The 20653-nt window shown below is 44.3% G+C and overlaps 2 protein-coding genes and 1 non-coding gene across 7 annotated transcripts in view; 2 read left to right on the top strand and 1 right to left on the bottom strand.

The window, feature by feature from the left end:
- Window positions 1–6193, bottom strand: part of RTF1 (RTF1 homolog, Paf1/RNA polymerase II complex component) — a 49143-nt gene extending 42950 nt beyond the window's left edge. For both annotated transcript variants that reach the window (XM_004311519.4, XM_073800756.1), the window contains exon 1: window positions 5989–6193. In XM_004311519.4, coding sequence (XP_004311567.1) covers window positions 5989–6186 — 198 coding nt within the window. In that variant the 5' untranslated portion in view covers window positions 6187–6193. The remainder of the gene's footprint in view (window positions 1–5988) is intronic.
- A 98-nt stretch (window positions 6194–6291) lies between these two features.
- NDUFAF1 (NADH:ubiquinone oxidoreductase complex assembly factor 1) overlaps window positions 6292–20653 on the top strand; it is a 65839-nt gene continuing 51477 nt past the window's right edge. For 2 of the 4 annotated variants that reach the window (XM_073800758.1, XM_073800759.1), the window contains exon 1: window positions 6302–7054. In XM_073800758.1, the coding sequence (XP_073656859.1) occupies window positions 6982–7054 (73 nt within the window). In that variant the 5' untranslated portion in view covers window positions 6302–6981. Of the gene's footprint in view, window positions 7055–20653 lie in introns of all 4 variants that reach the window. The other 2 variants (XM_073800764.1, XM_073800761.1) reach the window with 2 other exon arrangements.
- On the top strand, window positions 17534–17606 carry TRNAA-UGC (transfer RNA alanine (anticodon UGC)). Its single transcript has one exon. It is a non-coding gene; the product is annotated as a tRNA-Ala (tRNA).

Genomic DNA, 20653 nt, shown 5'->3' with positions numbered 1-20653 from the left:
TTGTACCACTCTCCCTCCAACTAGTGATGTCCCAGTCACTCTGCTTCTTTCAGTTTCATGAGGGTGCTAGGTCCTTCCTGCCTCAATGCTTTTGTACATTTTGGTCCCTCAACCATGAACATTCACATGTCCCTGTACTCTTCAGTCTCCTATCTCCTTATCCCTAACCCATATTCCAGATCTCAGTTTAAATGTCACTCCCATCAGGTGAACATAGGGTCCCTGGTCAAACTCTCACAGCATCCTTGCTCTTCCTTCATAGCCTGTAACGCAAGTGTAAGGAAATGACTCTCTGAGCAATGCCTGCCCCTGTCCCTCCCTTTGCCCCCATCCCCTAAGCTCCTTGAAGGTAGAAACTGCTTCGATTTTGTTCACCCAATAGCCCTATTGCCTCGCTCTGTCTAACACATTTGTTGAAAGAGTAAAAAAAACAAAAAAACAATCTTTGCCCTTGGGGAACTTACAGTCTAGGGAGCAAATAAGTACACCAAGAGAACCAGTGTTGAAAGATAGGTTTTGAATTTTTCCTGAAAGCCTCTCTGTTAAAGGTCCCATGGGACTCAATTTTCCCTGCACTACTTCTAAAAGAAAATCAAGTGAAATTGGCAGATGAGTTACATCAGGCTAGATGCAACATTATGACACAAATTTAAAACTTCACAAGTTAACCCAACACTTCTCACAAGTTCATCCTAGACTTCAAACTCTGCTCTAATGTAAAAAGACTTTATCAATGAGAAGCACAACTTTTATTTTTTATTTTTTTAACATCTTTATTTAAGTATAATTGCTTTATAATGGTGTGTTAGTTTCTGCTTTATAACAAAGTGAATCAGCTATACATATACATGTATCTCCATATCTCCTCCCTCTTGTGTCTCCCTCCCACCCTCCGTATCCCACCCCTCTAGGTGGTCACAAAACACAGAGCTGATCTCCCTGTGCTATTCGGCTGCTTCCCACTAGCTATCTATTTTACATTTGGTAGTGTATATATGTTCATGCCACTCTCTCACTTCGTCCCAACTTACCCTTCCCCCTCCCCGTGTCCTCAAGTCCATTCTCTATTTCTGCGTCTTTATTCCTGTCCTGCCCCTAGGTTCTTCAGAACCTTTTTTTCTTTAGATTCCATATACATGTGTTAGCATACGGTATTTGTTTTTCTCTTTCTAACTTACTTCACTCTGTATGTCAGTCTCTAGGTCCATCCATCTCACTACAAATAACTCAATTTCATTTCTTTTTATGGCCGAGTAATATTCCATTGTATATATGTGCCACATCTTCTTTATCCATTCATCTGTCGATGGACACTTAGGTGAGAAGCACAACTTTTTAATTTCCCACCTTTTATGGGGAAGGTTTATGGAAGGATACTTTATAACAATGCTATTTTAACACATAATGTCTAAAAATAACTCCTAGAAAATACTTAGGGGCCTATTGTTTCAAAAAAAATTTTAATTTATGGTTACTTCAATAGAATGAGCATAGAAAAAGAGGACAGGACAACACAATCCCCATTTTAAATAAGGATGGAAATTATGAAATAAAGCATCCCAGTATGCATGTAGCTTTTTTTCCCTTGAAAACGGCAGAGTAAAGTTTTTATAAATACTGAGTTGTATTTATCTGAATAGACAACTCTGATTCCTTTATTATCTTGGATGCTTTTCATGTTATAGCACCCACTGCATAGATATTATTCCATAAAGAGTGCACATGTTATCTCCGTGGAGGTACGTGGTGGGGTAAAAAAGCCTAGGTTTGGCTCAAATTCTGTTATTTTTTTCCAAGAAGCACCAAAAGCAAGTATCTCCATGATTTGCAATTCTGAAATGTTGAAGAAAGGGTGTGGCCAACATAAAAAAATAAGGTCACTATCAGGTCATATGTTAAAATAAATCCTTCAAATTCTCAAAGGTCTGAGTTTTTAAAACCTTTGAAAGTTAAAACAAATTTTAAAGGACTCCAATTCAGTTACTACATACCTCTTCCCACCAAGAAGAAGGAAGGGAAAAAAGAAACAGGCCTCAAAAAAAAATCATCCCAACAATTCAAACAGCTTCAGGGATTTAGAAAAACCGGCAGCTTTGCCACTTTGAACATCTCTGTTAAGTTCTTTTGCTTATATGTGCACACACTATGGCTGAGACAGGAAGCTATTTCTCTCCCAAACTACTTACAGTGTCTTACTAAAAGATTAACTTGCATACAGACAGTGGTCTCAGTGTTTAACACAAATAAGTACCTGGGCTGTACCTGGTAAAAATGCAGAGGAGAGAGTCCCCACAGAGTCTGATTCAGTAGGTCTGGGATGGGAGCCCCTGCAAAGTACATCTTAAACAAGCAACCCAAGCAGTTTCTGACACACATGTTCCTCCTCTCACCACCAGGAAAAGCCAATGTAGAAGGCTAAGGACTAACTTGGAGGTAATATTTCTGACATAATGGCTTAGATTCCCACCTGGAAAACTCAGAGACAAAGGATCTCCTTATTAACTGTGCTCCACTCTCACACTTGACACTCAGAGATTTGTCATGGTTTGTTCTTTCCCACTAGACAGCAAATACAATGTTATACCCCCCAACGAAGACCCAGAACTAGATGGAGCAGTCCAAGGCATCTTGGTAAAGAAAGGTCCAGAATGCATTAATTTTGCTCAGAGGAGTCCTAAAGTCCCCAAAACTAGGCTGACTTTGAACTTCTGCTAAAGATCTCTGGGAGATCTTCTAGAGAGCATAGATCTTTTTGATTCCTCTGAGAGCCTCGCACAGTGCTGAACATATAGAGAAGGCACTAGTGCCTGTTAGGATGCGCAGGAAAAGGGAATTCTGATCTGGCTCCCATCTGATAAAAGAACGCCAATGAGTAGTTTGAAAAGGAGGAAGTTGAAATTGCTGTTAAAATGCATTACGTATTACTTACAAATTTTATGCTAATTTCTTTTTACAAATAGATAAAGTTGGGTTTAAAGTTGCAATCCCTCCAGTTCCCACTTTGGAAAAGCTTTCTGTGGATCAGAAAAATCTCTACTACAAAAGGAAGCTCTCAACTCATTTCATATGTCAGACTTCTGTGGAAAATCACCAAAGACAGAATAATTTACAGCTTAGTTCATGCATCATCAGAACAGGTGACTTAAGAGTGCTTCACCAAGGAAGTCCCCCAAATAATTTTTTAAACTGATGTATCAATTTTCTCTAAACTATTCAATATACTTTACAAACATGAATTCTAGCAACACAGAAAATGGCTGTGCAACATCATTTTCATTTTGCAATATTAAAAACAGATTAAGTTAGTATAGTGGAACGAGTATAGGCCTTGTAGTTGTACAGATTTGGGTTGAAATGCCACTAACAAGTTGTGTGAATTTAGATAAGTTACATCTTCAACCTCCATTTTCCTCATATCTAAAATGGGGAAGGGGCTTCCCTGGTGGCGCAGTGGTTAAGAATCCACCTGCGGATGCAGGGGACATGGGTTCGATCCCTGGCCCGGGAAGATCCCACATGCTGCGGAGCAACTAAGCCCATGTGCCACAACTACTGAGCCTGCGCTCTAGAGCCCGCAAGCCACAACTACTGAGCCCACGTGCCACAACTACTGAAGCCCGCGTGCCTAGAGCCCGGGCTCCCCAACAAAGAGAAGCCACCGTGATGAGAAACCCACGCACCACAACAAAGAGTAGCTCCCGCTCGCCTCAACTAGAGAAAAGCCCGCGCACAGCAACGAAGACCCAATGCAGGCAAAAATAAATAATAAATTAATTTAAAAAACAATTTTTAAAAATATTTTTATAAATTTCAGGAGTCTTCCGGGTAACATTTTCAATTTACCTTTTACTTCCTATCCCATAACCAGGTGTCTATCCCTTTTATACTTCTCCACAGGCCCCACTACTCCCCACCTCCCACCTCCATACCACCATTTTCAAAACAGCCCTCTTTTCTTCAACACATCTTCAGTCCCTCTTTCTTAAAGTCCTCCTCTTTCATGCCCTGATATTTAATTTCTGAGACCTCTGACTTACTACAAAGAACTCCCAAGAAGTCATTTATAGAAATGCTTTAGTTTCTAAGTGCTTGTACCAACATTAATTCTTTTTTTTTTTTTTTTGCAGTATGCGGGCCTCTCACTGTTGAGGCCTCTCCCGTTGTGGAGCACAGGCTCCGGACGCGCAAGACCCAGCGGCCACGGCCCACAGGCCCACCCGCTCCGCGGCATGTGGGATCCTCCCGGACCGGGGCACGAACCCGCGTCCCCTCCATCGGCAGACGGACTCTCAACCACTGCGCCACCAGGGAAGCCCTAATTCTCTTTTTAAAAAATAAATTTATTTTAGCTATTGATTTTTGGCTGTGTTGGGTCTTCATTGCTGTGCGCGGGCTTTCTCTAGTTGCGGCGAACGGCGGCTACTCTGCCGTTATGGTGCACGGGCTTCTCATTGTGGTGGCATCTCTTGTTGCGGAGCACGGGCTCTAGGCGCGCGGGCTTCAGTAGTTGTGGTTCGCGGGCTCTAGAGCGCAGGCTCAGTAGTTGTGGCTCACGGGCTTAGTTTCTCGGTGGCATGTGGGATCTTCCCGGACCAGGGATCGAACCCCTGTCCCCTGCATTGGCAGGCGGATTCTTAACCACTGTGCCATCAGGGAAGCTCCCAACATTAATTCTTACAAATACTTAATCCTTTATAATAACTCAATCAGATACACAAGGCTGATGTTTTGGGTTTTTTTGCGGTACGCGGGCCTCTTACTGTTATGGCCTCTCCCGTTGCCGAGCAACAGGCTCCGGACGCGCAGGCTCAGCGACCATGGCTCAAGGGCGCAGCCGCTCCGCAGCATGTGGGATCTTCCCGGACCGGGGCACGAACCCGTGTCCCCTGCATCGGCAGGTGGACTTTCAACCACTGCGCCACCAGGGAAGCCCAAGGCTGATGTTTTATCTAGACTTTACTGTTCTGGCCCAAGATACATAGCTAGAAAACAACATAGCCCAGCCTAGAACTCAAAAATTTCAGATTCTAAGTTCAGTACTCTCTCTACTCAACTTATAGAACTATTATCTCTTGCATATCCTTTCTTTATATCATTTGTTCACAAAATGTGGGGGAAAACCCTCTTTATATCTTCTGGTATCACTGGAGCACTGCTACAAAGGACAGCTTCCTCCCCACAGTATTTTCTAGAGTATATAACAGTTCAAGGAACCCCAAGACAGTGAGACCAAAAGTTAGTTTCAATGTCTCCTGTACATCTTTCAAGTAGAAAGAATTTCTGGGATGCTGCATGAAAAGGGCCAAGAGGCCCCGCCACACTCTCTCCATGACGCCCTAGATATTTCTCCACTTATGCCCTCTTTCCTCCTCCCATGAGCCGTCTTCAGTCTGACATCTCAACGGAGACCCTTCTCAAAGACAAACGACCCTAGCTGCCAAACAGATTCGTGCCCACAGCTACGTATTCCTCGCCAAGCACGACAGAGGTTCCCCTCCTCTCTGTTCACACCCTTGTCTGAAAAACTTCATCTTCCAGAGCTTGCACCTTCTCGGCCTCCCTCCCCCACACCGCCCCACGATCACCCTTGCACCTCCTCCAAAACCTCCCAGTCTCCCGGGTTGGCGGGCGATACTTCCTATCTCTCCGTGCCCGGATCGCCTGGCCTGCAGCCTGCCGCCCCGATCTGACCCTGGCAGACCAAGGACCCCTCGAGTCCCCCGAGCCCGAGGCCCACTAGCCTGGCCCCTGCCCCGCCTCCCCGCCCAAGGCGCCAAGTCCTCGGGGCTCTGTCTCCAGGCCCCGGCCAGACTCCAAGAGCCGCGGGCACTGTGGGGAGAGCAGAAAGGGGCGGCAGCGGGCGTTCAGGACACGAGGCAGGCCGGGCGCTCCGGCCAGGAGGCCCGGGGCCCGACCGGCTCCCGACTACCGTGGCCAGGACTCAGCTCTCCCGCTCCGCTGGCCCGCGCCTCCGCGGCCTGCCCTCACCTGATCCAGGTTCTCGTCGCTGCCGCTGTCTTCCGTGTCTGAGTCGATCACAACGCGGCCTTTCCGCTTCTTTACCATCGTGGTCCCCCGGCTCCCACGCCGGACGCCGCCCGGACTCCCCTCTTGCCCGCCTGCCAGTGGGACCGCCACTGCCGCCGCCGCCGCCGCTGCTCGACCCACACAAAGGCGACCGCGCATGCGCGCTCCGCTCCGCCCCTGGCCCCGCCCCTTGCTCGTCGCACGCCGTTCGCCGGCGCCCAGAGCCCCGCCCACCCCGCCCCCGACGCAGCGTGGGAGGCGGGGGCATCGGGTTGGGTTCCGGGCTCTGAACCGCCGTTCCGTAACTAGCGCTGCCCGTTGGAAGGCTTGGGTGTGTCTCTGCTGCGGGGCTGAAGCTTCACGTGCTGCCTACCTGTCGTGGACTGCAGCGGCAAGCATCTGGGTCCGCTCTAAGGAGCCTTTCAACTGTCCGACACTGATGGAGTGTCGAGGGCACCGTCAGGGCCGTCCGCCTGGGAGACACAAATCGACTGGACCACGCTGAGGGCACCTGTCGTGGGATGAAGCCTTCCTACCTGGGCTGTGCGAGTGACAACTGAGCTGGGACGTGGAGGATGCATCTGATTTACCCAAAAAAAGAGTAGCGGGAAGGGTGTTCCAAGCAAAGAACCTCTTGGTCAGAGACCTAGCGATAATAGAAAAAGTTGGGCTCAGGGAACTGAAAGTTCATTATGGCCGAACAGAGGGTACGGTGTGTGGGGATGAGGCTGCGGAGGGACCCAGCAGCTGAATCATTCAGACCTAATAAACTCTTAGGAAGTTTGAACTTCGGAAGTTTGAACTTTGGTAGTGAAAGATTCTAAACTGAAGAACAGCATTATCAGATTCGTGTTTTTAAAAAATTACTCTGGCTGCAGTGTGGCGAATGGATTACAAAGAAGGGAGACTAAGGCAGGGAAACCACAGAGGCTATTGATTGCATTTTGGCAAAAGATGATGATGCCCTCAAGTAAGGAAGAAGCAGTGGAATTGGAGAGAAGTGGATGGATTCTGGATAATTTGGAAGGTAGCATTACCAGGACTTGAAGATTAGTTGGGAGAGGGAAAATGTGACGTTCCAAATACAAATGGTGCTCAGGTTCTGGCTTAGGAAGCTGGTGGGTCCTTCGTGGAGATAAGGAACACAAGTGGAGAGGAGGTTGGGGAGACTGGAGGGTGCAGGAAATCAGTTCAGTTTTATGCCTGTTGAGGTCAGCTGATAAAAACAAATTCAGAAGTGATTTCTTTGTGGGATTTGGAATATAAGGTAGGGAGTGTCAGCAATAATAATTTGAAACTGTTCTCAAAAGTTTTTGGAGTCCATTAATTCTTTCTTCTGGTAGTGAACTTGAGAGCTAGACTTCAGTCTTCCCTGAGCTGTTATTGGGCAGAGGCAGGCTGATGAGTTCTTGCTGTCTGGTTTCCCTTTTCCTTTCCCCTTTACTGTCTATATTTTATTTTCTCCAGCAAGTTTGTATCACAAATGTGCATGCTTTAAAATAATAATAAAAGAAGATATAACATACACAGAGAAATCCCTGGAACTAAACACATACATACATGTCAAGTTTGCTGCCAGTTAGCTTGAAAAGGGTTCAGGATTAAGGTAGAGAAGACAACCCAAATAAGGCTCAACTATCTCTTTACTCCAAAAGATTTTTTCCTAAGAGAAGTCCCCTAGACTTCTCTCCCCCAGCATACCCTTGGAACTGAGCCCATGGCCAAGATGACCCAAAATGACCAGGTCATCTCCCTTGCTTCTGGCTACCCCAAAGGCTGGTGCCCTTCTCTGAGGACCCTCTCTAAATGTGTGAATAAAAGAAAGTCATAATATAGTCAGTGACCCCTGACTGCAATGAAGAAAGATAGGTTCTTTATTTGAGTGAAATCTATTGATATTGATCTTTCTGCAAGGGGTCTTCTAATGCATCATGGACTGGAGTTAGTCCATACTGAGACTAAACTGATATGAATGAATTAACACTGTACTCTAAATTTCCTCTTGAGTTGGCTTCCCAAGGAACCCAACCTGTGAAAGTTTCCCCTTGTAAAATGAGGATAATGATAATATCTGCCTCTTTGGGTTATAATAAGGTATAAATTAGTTAACACAGGTAAAAAAAAAAGTGCTTAGAATACTTCCTGGTAAAGAGTAAGCACTCAGTAAATGTCAGGTATCATTGTTATAATTGGAGAGGCAGATTACAGTAGAGTGGGAAGGGGCTGGAGGAAGAGTGTTGGAGATGGGAGATTTTTATTTTTTAATTTGTACACGGTGTTCTGTGAACTTATTACACTGAGTATGAATTTTTCATAATTTTAAAATGTTTTCTGGGGAAATAGAGTAATTTTTAAATTATAAAAACGATTCCTACTTATATAAATAAATTTAAGGGCAGAACATAAAGGAATAAAAAAAACTATGTAAAATTCTCCCATCCCAAGATATCCATCCACTCTTTATCAAAACAAAAAAATTGTTTGCATGTGTATATATTTGTTCAACATGTATTTATCAAGCACCTACTATATGCCTGAGCTCAGGCACTGAGCTAGATGCTGAATAAGATGAAAAAGTCACCAAGACAAGATCTCTGCTCTCAAGAGACTACATTTATTCACACATACACATTGCAAAAGTCATGCACATTCAAAGTGCTGTGAGGATCCCTTTTCATGCAGACCACCCCAAAGGACAAAAGAGATTTTTTTTTAAAAAACCTTGTTTTATTTTCGTTTTTTTTAATGTATTTATTTATTTATTTATGGCTGTGTTGGGTCTTCGTTTCTGTGCATGGGCTTTCTCTAGTTGTGGCAAGCGGGGGCCACTCTTCATCGCGGTGCGCAGGCCTCTCACTATCGCGGCCTCTGTTGTTGCAGAGCACAGGCTTCAGACGCGCAGGCTCAGTAATTGTGGCTCACGGGCCCAGTTGCTCCGCGGCATGTGGGATCTTCCCAGACCAGGGCTCGAACCCGTGTCCCCTGCATTGGCAGGCAGATTCTGAACCACTGCGCCACCAGGGAAGCCCAAAAGAGATATTTTTAACATCTGTTGTTTCTGAGAAAATGCAATATGACAAAAATTACTATGCATTCTTAATCCCCAATGTGATGGTGTTAAGAGGTGGGGCCTTTGGGAAGTGATTAGGTTATAAGGGTGGAATCCTCATTAATGAGATTAGTGCCCTATCAAAGAGACCCCAGAGAGCTTTCCCACCACTTATGCCATGTGAGGACACTGCAAAAAGATAGCAGTCTGTACCCAAAGAGGGTCTTCACCAGAACCCAAACATGCTGGCAACCTGATCTTAGACTTCCAGCTTCCAAAACTGTGAAAAATAAATTTCTGTTGTTTATATGCCAAAAAATTACTATGTATTCATTAACCATTTTAAATGAACTTGTATTCTGTTCCTTACAACTATATCTAAAAATATATTTGAAAATAGTAATACATGTATGTATGTGAACTTTGAGAGAAGGACACAGAAATCATTACTGTGTGTATTTGCCATGGTGTTGCAGGGTCCTCCTTTTGGTGACCAGACCATCTCTTAATGAATTCAGGGTCTGAAAATTGACCCAGATCTGAAAGTGGGCAAAGGATGATCACTTTCCATTGGGGCAACTGCCCTCAGCCCCCTGATCACACAACCTTAATTTCTTCTGATTGAAAATTGAGGAGTACCCTCGTTGTCTGCCTATCTGTTTTGCCCTTGAGGATGTTATATTCTGTTAAACATCTCCATAATTCTCTGAGGCTCAGACTTCTGTGGCTGTCATTCTGACCTTTCCACTCATTATAATAATTGCATCTACCTGGCTTCTGGCAGTTAAGTGTTGCCACCTGGCCTCTTGTTTCAAGACCCTATTGCCCCCTTGCTGTTAGTTAGCCCAGTTTTCTAACAGCCTCTCATACTGTCAGTCCTGGCCCAAATAGGAAAACCACCACTGAACTTTTAGTGATGCTGGTGCACCTCTTACTGTCATATTCCTTATGGCCTTGGTGAATGCAGTATCCTCTTTGGCCTTCCCACAGAAAATAATCAGTCTGTGGGATTTCTGACCTTGTATAGTACATCCACCTCATGCTGACTTCTCTGAGTTTTTAAAATCTCCTCCTACGCCATCTGTCTTAGCAACTCTGGCATTTTTTACCTCATGTGGGCTGTAAAGTTTTCTGTGCTTCTGAGAGCCATTCTAGTAACAAATTTGTACCATTTCCTGGGGTCCTTGGCAGAATGATAAATTCTGTATCTTAGGAGAGTGCTCCCAAATCAATAAACTCTCCCTAACCCAATTTTACAACCTGGTCCCCTGATCAAGCACCCTCAGAATCCAGTCCCTTGCTTCTCTCCCAGTTCCTGCCCTTACATGCTTGGCTAGTTCTTGCAGCTCCTTTGGGTAGTCCCTTTGCTCCTTTATCAGTCCCAATATGTCCTTTGCTAGGTTATATGGTGCTTTAACCCGGTTATCGGCCGAGTATCCAGGAGGGAGACACAAGCAGATTTCGAGGAGGGTACATGCAGTCTTACAGGGTACAGGCTTCTGTACTGTCTACAAGAAAGAGGGAAGTGTGAAATGGTGGGTCATTTCTTTAGGTTCAGAGGGTTCAGGAGAATCTGGAAATTCAAGATCTTCAGGAACATCAATCAGATATCCCCATTCCATGTGTCATGATCTCATTATTTCCTAACTAGGGCCCTTAGCTGACCTGCATTGCTTGGGAGTTTAACCTTATTGGAGCTTAAACTATTCTGATGATTATCTGGGACCTCAGCTTTCCCTGCCGTCCCACTGCAGGTGTTGAAGACCTCTTCATATGCTGTTAAGGAGGCCCTCTGGCTTTCACACTTGGCTTTCAGTAACAGAACCCAATTTCACTATCCTTATAATTATTATGCCTCCCATATATATTTTTTGAAATATAGTTGATTTATAATGTTGTGTTAGTTTCTGGTATATAGCAAATTGAGTTTTAAATATATATATTTTTTCATATTCTTTTCCATTATAGTTTATTAAGGATATTGAATATAGTTCCCTGTGCTATACAGTAGGACTTTGTTTATCTATTTGATATATAGTAGTTTGTGTCTGCTACTCCCAAACTCCTAATTTATCCCTCCCCCACCCCCTTTCCTCTTTGGTAACCATAAGTTTGTTTTCTATGTCTGTGAGTCTATCTCTGTTTCGTAAATAAGTTCAATTGTATCATATTTTAGATTCCACATATAAGTGATATCCTGTGGTATTTGTCTTTCTCTTTCAGACTTACTTCACTTAGTATGATAATCTCTAGGTCCATGTTGCTGCAAATGGCATTATTTCATTCTTTTTTATGGCTGAGTAATATTCCATCATATTCATATACCACATCTTCTTTATCCCTACATCTGTCGATGGACATTTAGGTTGTTTCCATGTCTTGGCTATTGTGAATAGTGCTGCTGTGAACATAGGGGTGCATGTATCTTTTCAAATTAGAGTTTTGTCCAGACATATGCCCAGGATTGGGATTGCTGGATCATATGGCAATATTTTTAGTTTGTTGAGGAACCTCCAGACTGTTCTTCATAGTGGTTGCACCGAGTTACATTCTCACCAACAGTGTAGGAGGGTTCCCTTTTCTCTGCCCCTCTCCAGCATTTGTTATTTTTTAAAATATATATTTATTTTTGGCTGCGTTGGGTCTTTGTTACTGTGTGCAGGCTTTCTCTAGTTGCAGTGAGTGGGGGCTACTCTTCATTGAGCTACGGGCTCTAGGCGTGCGGGCTTCAGTAGTTGTGGCACACGGGCTCAGTAGTTGTGGCTCACGGGCTCTAGAGCGCCAGCTCAGTAGTTGTGGTGCATGGGCTTAGTTGCTCCGCGGCATGTGGGATCTTCCCGGATCAGGACTCGAACCCATGTCTCCTGCATTGGCAGGCGGATTCTTAACCACTGTGCCACCGGGGAAGCCCCAGAGTAGCACTCTTAACCATCGTCAGCAATTTGGTGCCTCTCCCTGGTCTGGTAGACAAGCACCTTCAGCTTGTTTACTCAAAGCAGTAAGGGACCAGCACAGTGGAAATAATTTTAGTGTAAAACATATGGAGGGGCAAGATAGTAAAGGTGGTCAAGACGGGGCAAGAAAGGAGAAACACAGTAGCCAGAGGCGGGATAGGGAAGGGAGAGTCTTCTAATACGTCTCCAGTGCTGTAGGCTGGAGGGGCCTTGAGCAGCTAGCATGCCCTGTCCATCAGCCTGGTCATACTCTCCTGGGAGTCCAAGAGTGGGTGACATTCCAGATTTCCCCAGTTTGGAGAAAATATCACTTAACACCCTCCATATCCATCTGCTCTGAAGGCCCTGAACTCCAAGCAGCCCCCTAATCTAAAAAGGCTTTTCCTTTTTAGACACAAATATTCTTGACAAATATACTTTTCAAGTATATTTGGCTGAAACAAATATTCTTGACAAATATACTTTTCATAATAAACTGTTGATCAATCCTATAAATCATTCTCTCTGTCTTTGGTTAGCAGGGACTGGTTCACCAGAGCCTGAGCACTTTTCAGTGATGAACTGAGCAGCCAGACTTCAAGGGGAGAGAAGAGATGACAGCCTGGGGACTGTGAGCTCTGTGTTCCCTCAGCATAACACCATGCTTTTCATGCATGGCCCTTCCTCTTTCTCCCTGTTTTTCTTACTTTGCCTTAGACTGGATGACTTTCTCTTTCAGCCCCAAATCATGCCCTAATGCCCCAGTGTGTGAATAGAATCATATTTTCCTACTGACTGCTCTCATGCAGGTGCTATTTATTTTTTGGAAGAGGAAGAAGAAGGAGAAGAAGGGAGAAAGGGAGAAGGGGAAATAAAGAGGAACAGATGAAATCAAAAGGAAAGGAAGAAGGCAAACCCCTGGTGTGTTGAGGACAGAGCTTAAAGCCACGGTTTCTTTCAGTGTCTCCTCAAGGCTCTTTATTCATTCAAAAAATATTTTTGCAACACCGAGTGACACACATTTCTAAGTTAATCCTTTGAGTAAAGTGTAATTTAATTAGTTGGGGGGAATGTGGGGTGTGTTTCAGTCACTCTCAGATATTTTGAATTTATTTTTCAAGTGAAAAATTAATATATGCCCGTTGTGAATAAGAAATCCAAATACCGAAGTGTATAAAGTAAAAAGGTAGCCCTCATCCTCATTCTCCTTCTCTCCTTAACTCTTTTTTTTTTAAATATTGATTGATTGATTTGCCTGTGTTCTGTCTTAGTTGTGGTGCGTGGGCTTCTCTCTAGTTGTGGTGAATGGGCTCCAGAGCATATGAGCTCAGTAGTTGTGATGTGAGGCTTAGTTGCCCCACAGCATGTGGGATCTTAGTTCCCTGACCGGGGATCGAACCTGCATCCCCTGCATTGGAAGGCAGATTCTTAACCACTGGACCACCAGGGAAGTCCCTCTCCTTAACTCTTTTTTTCAAAAAAATTATTTATTTATTTATTTATGGCTGTGTTGGGTCTTTGTTGCTGCTCACAGGCTTTACTCTAGTTGCAGTGAGTGGGGGCCACTCTTCATTGCAGTGCGCAGGCTTCTCACTGCGGTGGCTTCTCCTATTGCAGAGCACGGGCTCCAGTAGTTGTGGCTCGCGGGCGCTAGAGCACAAGCTCAGTAGTTGTGGCGCACAGGCTTAGTTTCACGGCGGTATGTGGGGTCTTCCCGGACCAGGGCTCGAACCCCTGTCCCCTGCATTAGCAGGTGGATGCTTAACCACTGCGCCACCAGGGAAGCCCCCTCTCCTTAACTCTTAAGACCAGTTTGGTGTGTATTGTTCCAGACCTTTGGGGGAGCACATGTAAACACACCCCAAAAACAGGATTGGGCAACATGTATTATCTTGTAATGTGACCTCTCCCAGTAGTGTTAGACTGGCTTGATTGCCAGGCCGAGGTGGCACAAAGGAGTCTGAGAAAATGCTGCGTGTAACTACAAGGTAATGTCTATCCCCATAGGCCTGAGCTCCATGACTAAGTTGTATATGCTGTACATGTTGAACACTTATTAAATGGGAAACCTGTGGGTTTTTTTGTATTTAATTGTTCCCTCCTGGTGACTGAGAATTGATTTTAAGATGTTGAAAGTCAGCTCTCTCTCTGGACTCTCTCAGTATAGCTCCATGGTTCATAACCTTTTCCTACCTCAGCACACATAACAGATGCTGTGTGCACTTGATACACACATAACCTGAAGTGTCCTCTGTACTCAAAAAAGCACTCAGGAAAAGCATGTCAGAGTGCCAGGAAGTGAAAGGGATGCTGCCACAGGGATAACCTTATATCTTTAAAATTACTTTTATAAGGGACTTCGCTGGCAGTCCAGTGTTCGGGACTCTGCACTTCCACGGCAGGGGGTGTGGGTTAAATTTCTGGTCAGGGAACTAAGATCCCGAAGCTGCTCAGTTAAAAACAGAAACAGAAACAAAAACAACAACAAAAAGCATTCAATTGAGCACCTGCTCTGTGCCAGGCACTGAACCAGGTGCTGAGGAAACAAAGGTGAACAAGACAATCTAGTACAGCATTCTTGAACTTTACTGAGAAGCAGCTAGGAGCTTATTAAAATGCACAGTCTGTTTCAGTAGGTGAGACCAAGGAATTTGCATTTTTAACAGATACCCATGGTGATTTCCTCAAGAGTATGGGATGGTCTCATTTTATTTATTTATTTGTTTATTTATTTATTTGGCTGCACCGGGTCTTAGTTGCCGCATGCGGGACCTTCGTTGAGGCACACGGGATCTTTAGTTGCAGAATGTGCGAGCTAGTTCCCTGACCAGGGATCGAACCTGGGCCCCCTGCATTGGGAGCATGGAGTCTTAGTCACTGGACCACCAGGAAAGTCCGGGGATGGTCTCATCTTGAAAAACACTGGTCTCGACACAGAGAAGCCCAAAAATTACATTAGGGGTTCAAGATCAGGGACTATTTTTATCCCTGATATTTCCTGAAATAAGCGGCACATGTGTATTATCATGTGCTGAAATTAGAGTGACCCTCTGACAATGACTCAGGAAGATTTAAATGCAGAAGAATGCAGACTTATATAAACAAATTGTCTGTCAATATGTAGGAGTTTTCGGAAGATTCCAAATAATTAACATCCTCACTTGACAAATATTGAGTGCCTAGTTTGTCCCGGGTACTGGTGGGCATTCCCTTCTGTCTAAATCTCCTCCTATGCCTTATATTCTGCTACTTCTATTTTTCTGAACCATTATTCTATTTATTATTGCCCTTTCCTGTGTCTTCAAGCTCTCTTTTTCTGCTGGATCCTTCCTTTTAACACATCTCTTTTGTCTGAAAAGTAAAAATTCTTTGACCTTATGTCTCCTCTGGTTATAATTATGTTCTATTTTCTTCCTCACAACCCCATCACTTAGGATGCTTTTGGCTGCAAGTGACAGAAAACTCAATACACATTGGTTTAAACCAAAGCATCTATTGGCTCATGTGACTGAAAAGTCCAGAAGCATGTCTGGCTTTAAGCAACACTTTATGCAGTAGCTCAAATGATGTCTGAAGGAGCCTAGTCCCTTTGTGTTCTTCGCTCTACTTTAATCCTTGGTGTCCCATCCCATTCACCCCTGGCAGTTTTAAGTTCTCTCTTCATGGTTGCAAAATAGCTCAAATCCTCCCACCACCTTACCCAGGGAAAGATAGAGGATCTCACTGAGGAACCTCCAGGGAAGAGAGAGGAAGCTGTTTCTTCCTAGAAGGCCACAGTACTCCTTGGCACTGACTGAATTAGTTGTCAATTTCTGAACCAATCCCTGGGACCAAGGGTTGGGCTGTGCTGATTGGATTGAGCCAGTTAGGGCAACCCTTGGAGCTGGATTTGGAGTTAATCCCACCCAAATCATGTGGCTGAGAATGGAGGAGGAGTGGTTTTCCAAACAATATTTGGGGACACAGTACTGGAAGGAGAGGAAATGCTGCTTAGCGATCAATAACAGAGGCTCGCTATAAGAGCCATGCTTCTGAAAATATAGGCCATGGTCATAGTCGAATGCTCTCATCTTCCATCTATTCTTTTTCTAAAAAACAAATTTACAGGGATGACTATTTATTTATTTATTTATATAGGCTGCACCATGTGGCATGCAGGATCTTAGTTCCCCGACCAGGGATCAAACCCCTGCCCCCTTTGTTGGAAGCTCAGAGTCTTAACCACTGGACCACCAGGGAAGTCCCCTCTGTCTGTTCTTTACCCCTGATCCTGGGAAAAAAAATTGCCCCTCATGCCCACATCATTAAATACTACCAAATCCATTGTTCCTTCTAGGTTCTTACCTTGTTTGACTTCTCTGTATCATTTGACACTGTTGATGACTCCTCTCTTGACTCCCTTGGCTTATGTGATTGCCTCTTTGTGTAGGTTCTACTCTTGCTTCTCTGACCACTCTTTCTCAGGCTTCGTCCCTTAAGTGTTGGTTTTCCATGTTAGGCCCTTTTCTCTTGTCGATCTGCAAACTCTGTTGTATCTGGCCCATTGCCCAGCATGATGTCTGGCACATATTAGCGCTCAAACAACATACTAAACAAATGAACCAATGAATGAATGGGTATTCACTTAGGCTTGAACTCCACTCTGCTAATATAATTCCCAACACTGTATAATCAGCTGATTCTGCTCTCCAGGTCTCCATATATGTCAACAGGCTTACTGCATACCCCCTACCAGGTAACCCACAAGTGCCTCGGATTAACGTGTGTAAACTACCCTCCTTATCCTTATCTTTAAACCTGTTCCTCCCCTTTTACTCACTCTACTAATTGATGGGGTCACTGTCCACCCAGTTATCCAAAACTGCTTCCTGGTATCTTTCCTCATACCTCCCTCAAACACTTCCTAAGCCTTCTGACTCTACCTCCTTAGTACATCTCACTATCTTCTTCATCCATGCCCACTGCTACCGCCCTGACTTACGTTATGTTAGTCTCCTTACCTTTTTCCTCAGCCTCTACACCATCATCCATCTCTTAAAGCCATTATGACTTGTTCTTAGAGAACATTTTTAAAAGTCATATCTTATTTGTATTTCTCCTTTCAATGAGCACCCCTTTGTCTACAGGATAGAGTTCAAACTCTTGGGCTTGGTGTGAAATATGATTTGTGATGCTGTCTGGCCCAGACCACTCTTCAAAAATGTTTTTCATACTATGAGTGGTGACCTGTTTGCAAGTCATGAAATCAATTTAGTGGGTCACATGTAACATTTAAAAAAGTGTAATATATAGAATTGAAACTATGAGAGTGTATTACTTAGATTATTCAAGTATTATGTTTTGTTTATATATTACATAAGTGAGGCTAGGATAGCTTTTGCTGCAGTAACAAATAACACCCAAATCTCTGTGGCTTAACACAGCAAAGCTTATTTTTCGCTCATGCAAAGTCTACTGTGAATCTCAGAAATGCTCTAGGGCAGCTGTCCTCTTCTTGTTGGATTAGCAATTAAGGGTGGGGAATTCCCTGGTGGTCCAGTGGTTAGGACTCCGTGCTTGCACTGCAGGGGTCACAGGTTCGATCCCTGGTTGGGGAACTAAGATCCCACATGCTGCGCGGTGCAGTCAAAAAAACAAAACAAAAAAAGAGCAATGCAGGGTGTTTCAATTCTGTGGTACATCCAGCTCAGTACATGCTTTCACAATCACTGTGGTGGGGAAGAGAACATTGGATGGTCTTGAACCTGAAATGAAATGTTTTGGCCAGAAATTGGTAAGTGTCACTTCTGCTCATAATTCACTAGCCAGAAGTAGTCATATGACTGCCTAATTGCCAGGAGGCAGAGAAATATAATCCTCCAATATGCCCAGAGGGATAGAAGAACTGGATGTTTGTGGGCCCTGGAAAATTCCACCATATTAATATGTATGTATGTATTGGGTCATAATAAATTACATTTCTTACTGTGGGTCACAGTAAAAAAAATAATTGAGAAACTGCTCTATTGCTTCCTTTTCCCTCTGCCCTCACTATACCCTATGATCCAAAGGAGTGCATAGAGATATAGGACCTACATTCAGAGGCCAGTTCTACCACTTCCCTGCTTCTGTGAACTTGTTCAAGTCACCTAACCTCTCTGAGCTTCATTCTCTTAAGAGGTATCAGAGGGAAATAACATTTGTCTTGTAAGATTGTGGTAAGATGTAAGAGACATGATATGGTAAACGTCTGGCCCTAGGCTTGACTCTGTGTGTGAATTTAGTCCCTGGAAATTGTCAGCATTCTGCCAAACAGAACTCCTTTTTTCAGATACATGATCTCTTTCATAACCCCGTGCATTTGGACATGCATGCTGCCTCACCTGGATTGCCTTTTCCCTTCTCATCTGTCTGTTAAGTGCTTTATCCTTTAGTACTCAGCTCAGTTTCCTCTAGGAACTACTCCATGACTCAGATGAGCAGATATGATACAGAGTAGTGGATAATGGGCATGTATCCTGGAGAGAGCCAACAAACATAGTTTGAATCCCAGTTCCACCACTTCACCAGCTATGACAAGCCTGTGACTAGCAAGTTATTTAACATCTGTTAGATTCAGTTTTCTCACCTGTGAAATAGGCATAATATTAGTACCTACTTCATAGGATGTTGTGAGAATTAAAAGAGAAATTGCCTCAAAAGTGTTAGGTTCGGTGCCTGGCCCATCATACCCTTCTTTGGGCCACCCTGTACCTAGTAACTCCCTCTACTATAATTCCTCTCACTCTGTGCTGCCATTTTTTATTTGACCCCATGCCATGCACTAGACTGTGGACTTGTTAAGCACTGTCCCAGAGTTCAACAATAATAGCTAGTTTTTTGGCTTCCCTGGTGGCACAGTGGTTGAGAACTCGCCTGCCAATGCAGGGGACATGGTTTTGAGCCCTGGTCCGGGAGGATCCCACATGCCACGGAGCAACTAAGCCCGTGCGCCACAACTACTGAGCCTGAGCTCTAGAACCCGTGTGCCACAACTACTGAAGCCCGCGTGCCACAACTACTGAAACCCGTGCGCCTAGAGCCCGTGCTCTGCAACAAGAGAAGCCACCACAATGAGAAACCTGCGCACCTCAACGAAGAGTAGCCCCCGGTCGCTGCAACTAGAGAAAGCCCGCGCGCAGCAATGAGGACCCAACACAGCCAAAAATAAATAAATTTATTTAAAAAAGAAAAGCTTAAGTACTAAATCTTGAGGAAGCCCACATTTAGGGGATGGGGGAGAGAAAATGCAGAATAATGCCCTACTGGTTGAAACCACCCAAACCAGTATTACCTGACTCTTCTGATGGTTTAATCTGTGACAAAATTTATACTTGAGTTATATATTTCCCATATGATGTTTAGTAATCTCTGGCTTTCACATGCTGACCCATTCAGGAATAATTCAGGGTTCTTGCACCATTATCTAGGACCACACTGTCCCATTTCGCAGCCACTAGCCACATGCAGCTATTTAAACGTAATTAAAATAAATAAAACTAAAAATTCAATTCCTCATTTCAAGGGTTTAACAGCCACATGCGGTTGAGGTCTACCATATTGGACAGCGTTGATAGGGGACATTTCCATCATCACAGAAAGTTCAGTGAGTTTAGGAAGTCCCTGCCTATTTGTCTGTCTTTCCTGTTGGGTCTACCTGGATGTGTTGTCATCGTTGTTTGTTGTTGGCCACACTCTTGTGCGAGATCTTAGTTTCCTGACAAAGGATGGAACCCGCGCCCACTGCAATGGAAGCGTGGAGTCCTAACCACTGGATGGCCAGGGAAGTCCCTGGGGGTATGTGTGTGTGTTGGTTTTTTTAAAATCTTTATTGGGGTATAACTGATTTACAATGTTGTGTTAGTTTCAGGTGTACAGCAAAGTGAATCTGTTATACAGATACATATATCCACTCTTTTTAAGATTCTTTTCCTATATAGGCCATTCCAGAGTAATGAGTAGAGTTCCCTGTGCTACACAGTAGGTCCTTATTAGTTATCTGGATGTGTTACTTTTACTAAAAAAGAAACATGACCCAAAATTGGTCAAGCTGTACACTTACAGATAGTGGTACAAAGTGGGATACATTATTTAGGATTAGAGTCACCTGTGGATGATAAACTCTAATTAGCAGTGTTAATAGGAAAAAAAAAAAGCTTACTTTTCATGTTAGAGTCCAGATATAGGCGATCCAGGGCTGCTTTGGCTGCTCTGATTCACAAAGTCCTCAAGGTCCCAGGCTCCTTCTAGCTTTCTACTACTTCTGCAGGAGCTTGCCCTCATCCTCCTGGTCCAGGATGGGGTTCTGTCATGACAGGTTCTAAGCAGTAATATGAAAACAAAGGGGAAGGATGGAGAGGACACCTGTCAACTTTTTTTTTTTTTTTGCAGTACGCGGGCCTCTCACTGTTGTGGCCTCTCCCATAGCGGAGCACAGGCTCTGGACGCGCAGGCCCAGCGGCCATGGCTCACGGGCCCAGCCGCTCTGTGGCATGTGGGATCTTCCCAGACCGGGCCACGAACCTGCATCCCCTGTATCAGCAGGCGGACTCTCAACCACTGCGCCACCAGGGAAGCCCCCACCTGTCAACTTTTTTAAGGAAAGCTCTTAGCCACTATCACATAA

The sequence above is a fragment of the Tursiops truncatus genome, chromosome 2 (genome assembly GCF_011762595.2).
Source record: "Tursiops truncatus isolate mTurTru1 chromosome 2, mTurTru1.mat.Y, whole genome shotgun sequence".
NCBI lineage: Eukaryota > Metazoa > Chordata > Mammalia > Artiodactyla > Delphinidae > Tursiops > Tursiops truncatus.
This window is presented reverse-complemented; position numbering and strand designations above follow the sequence as displayed.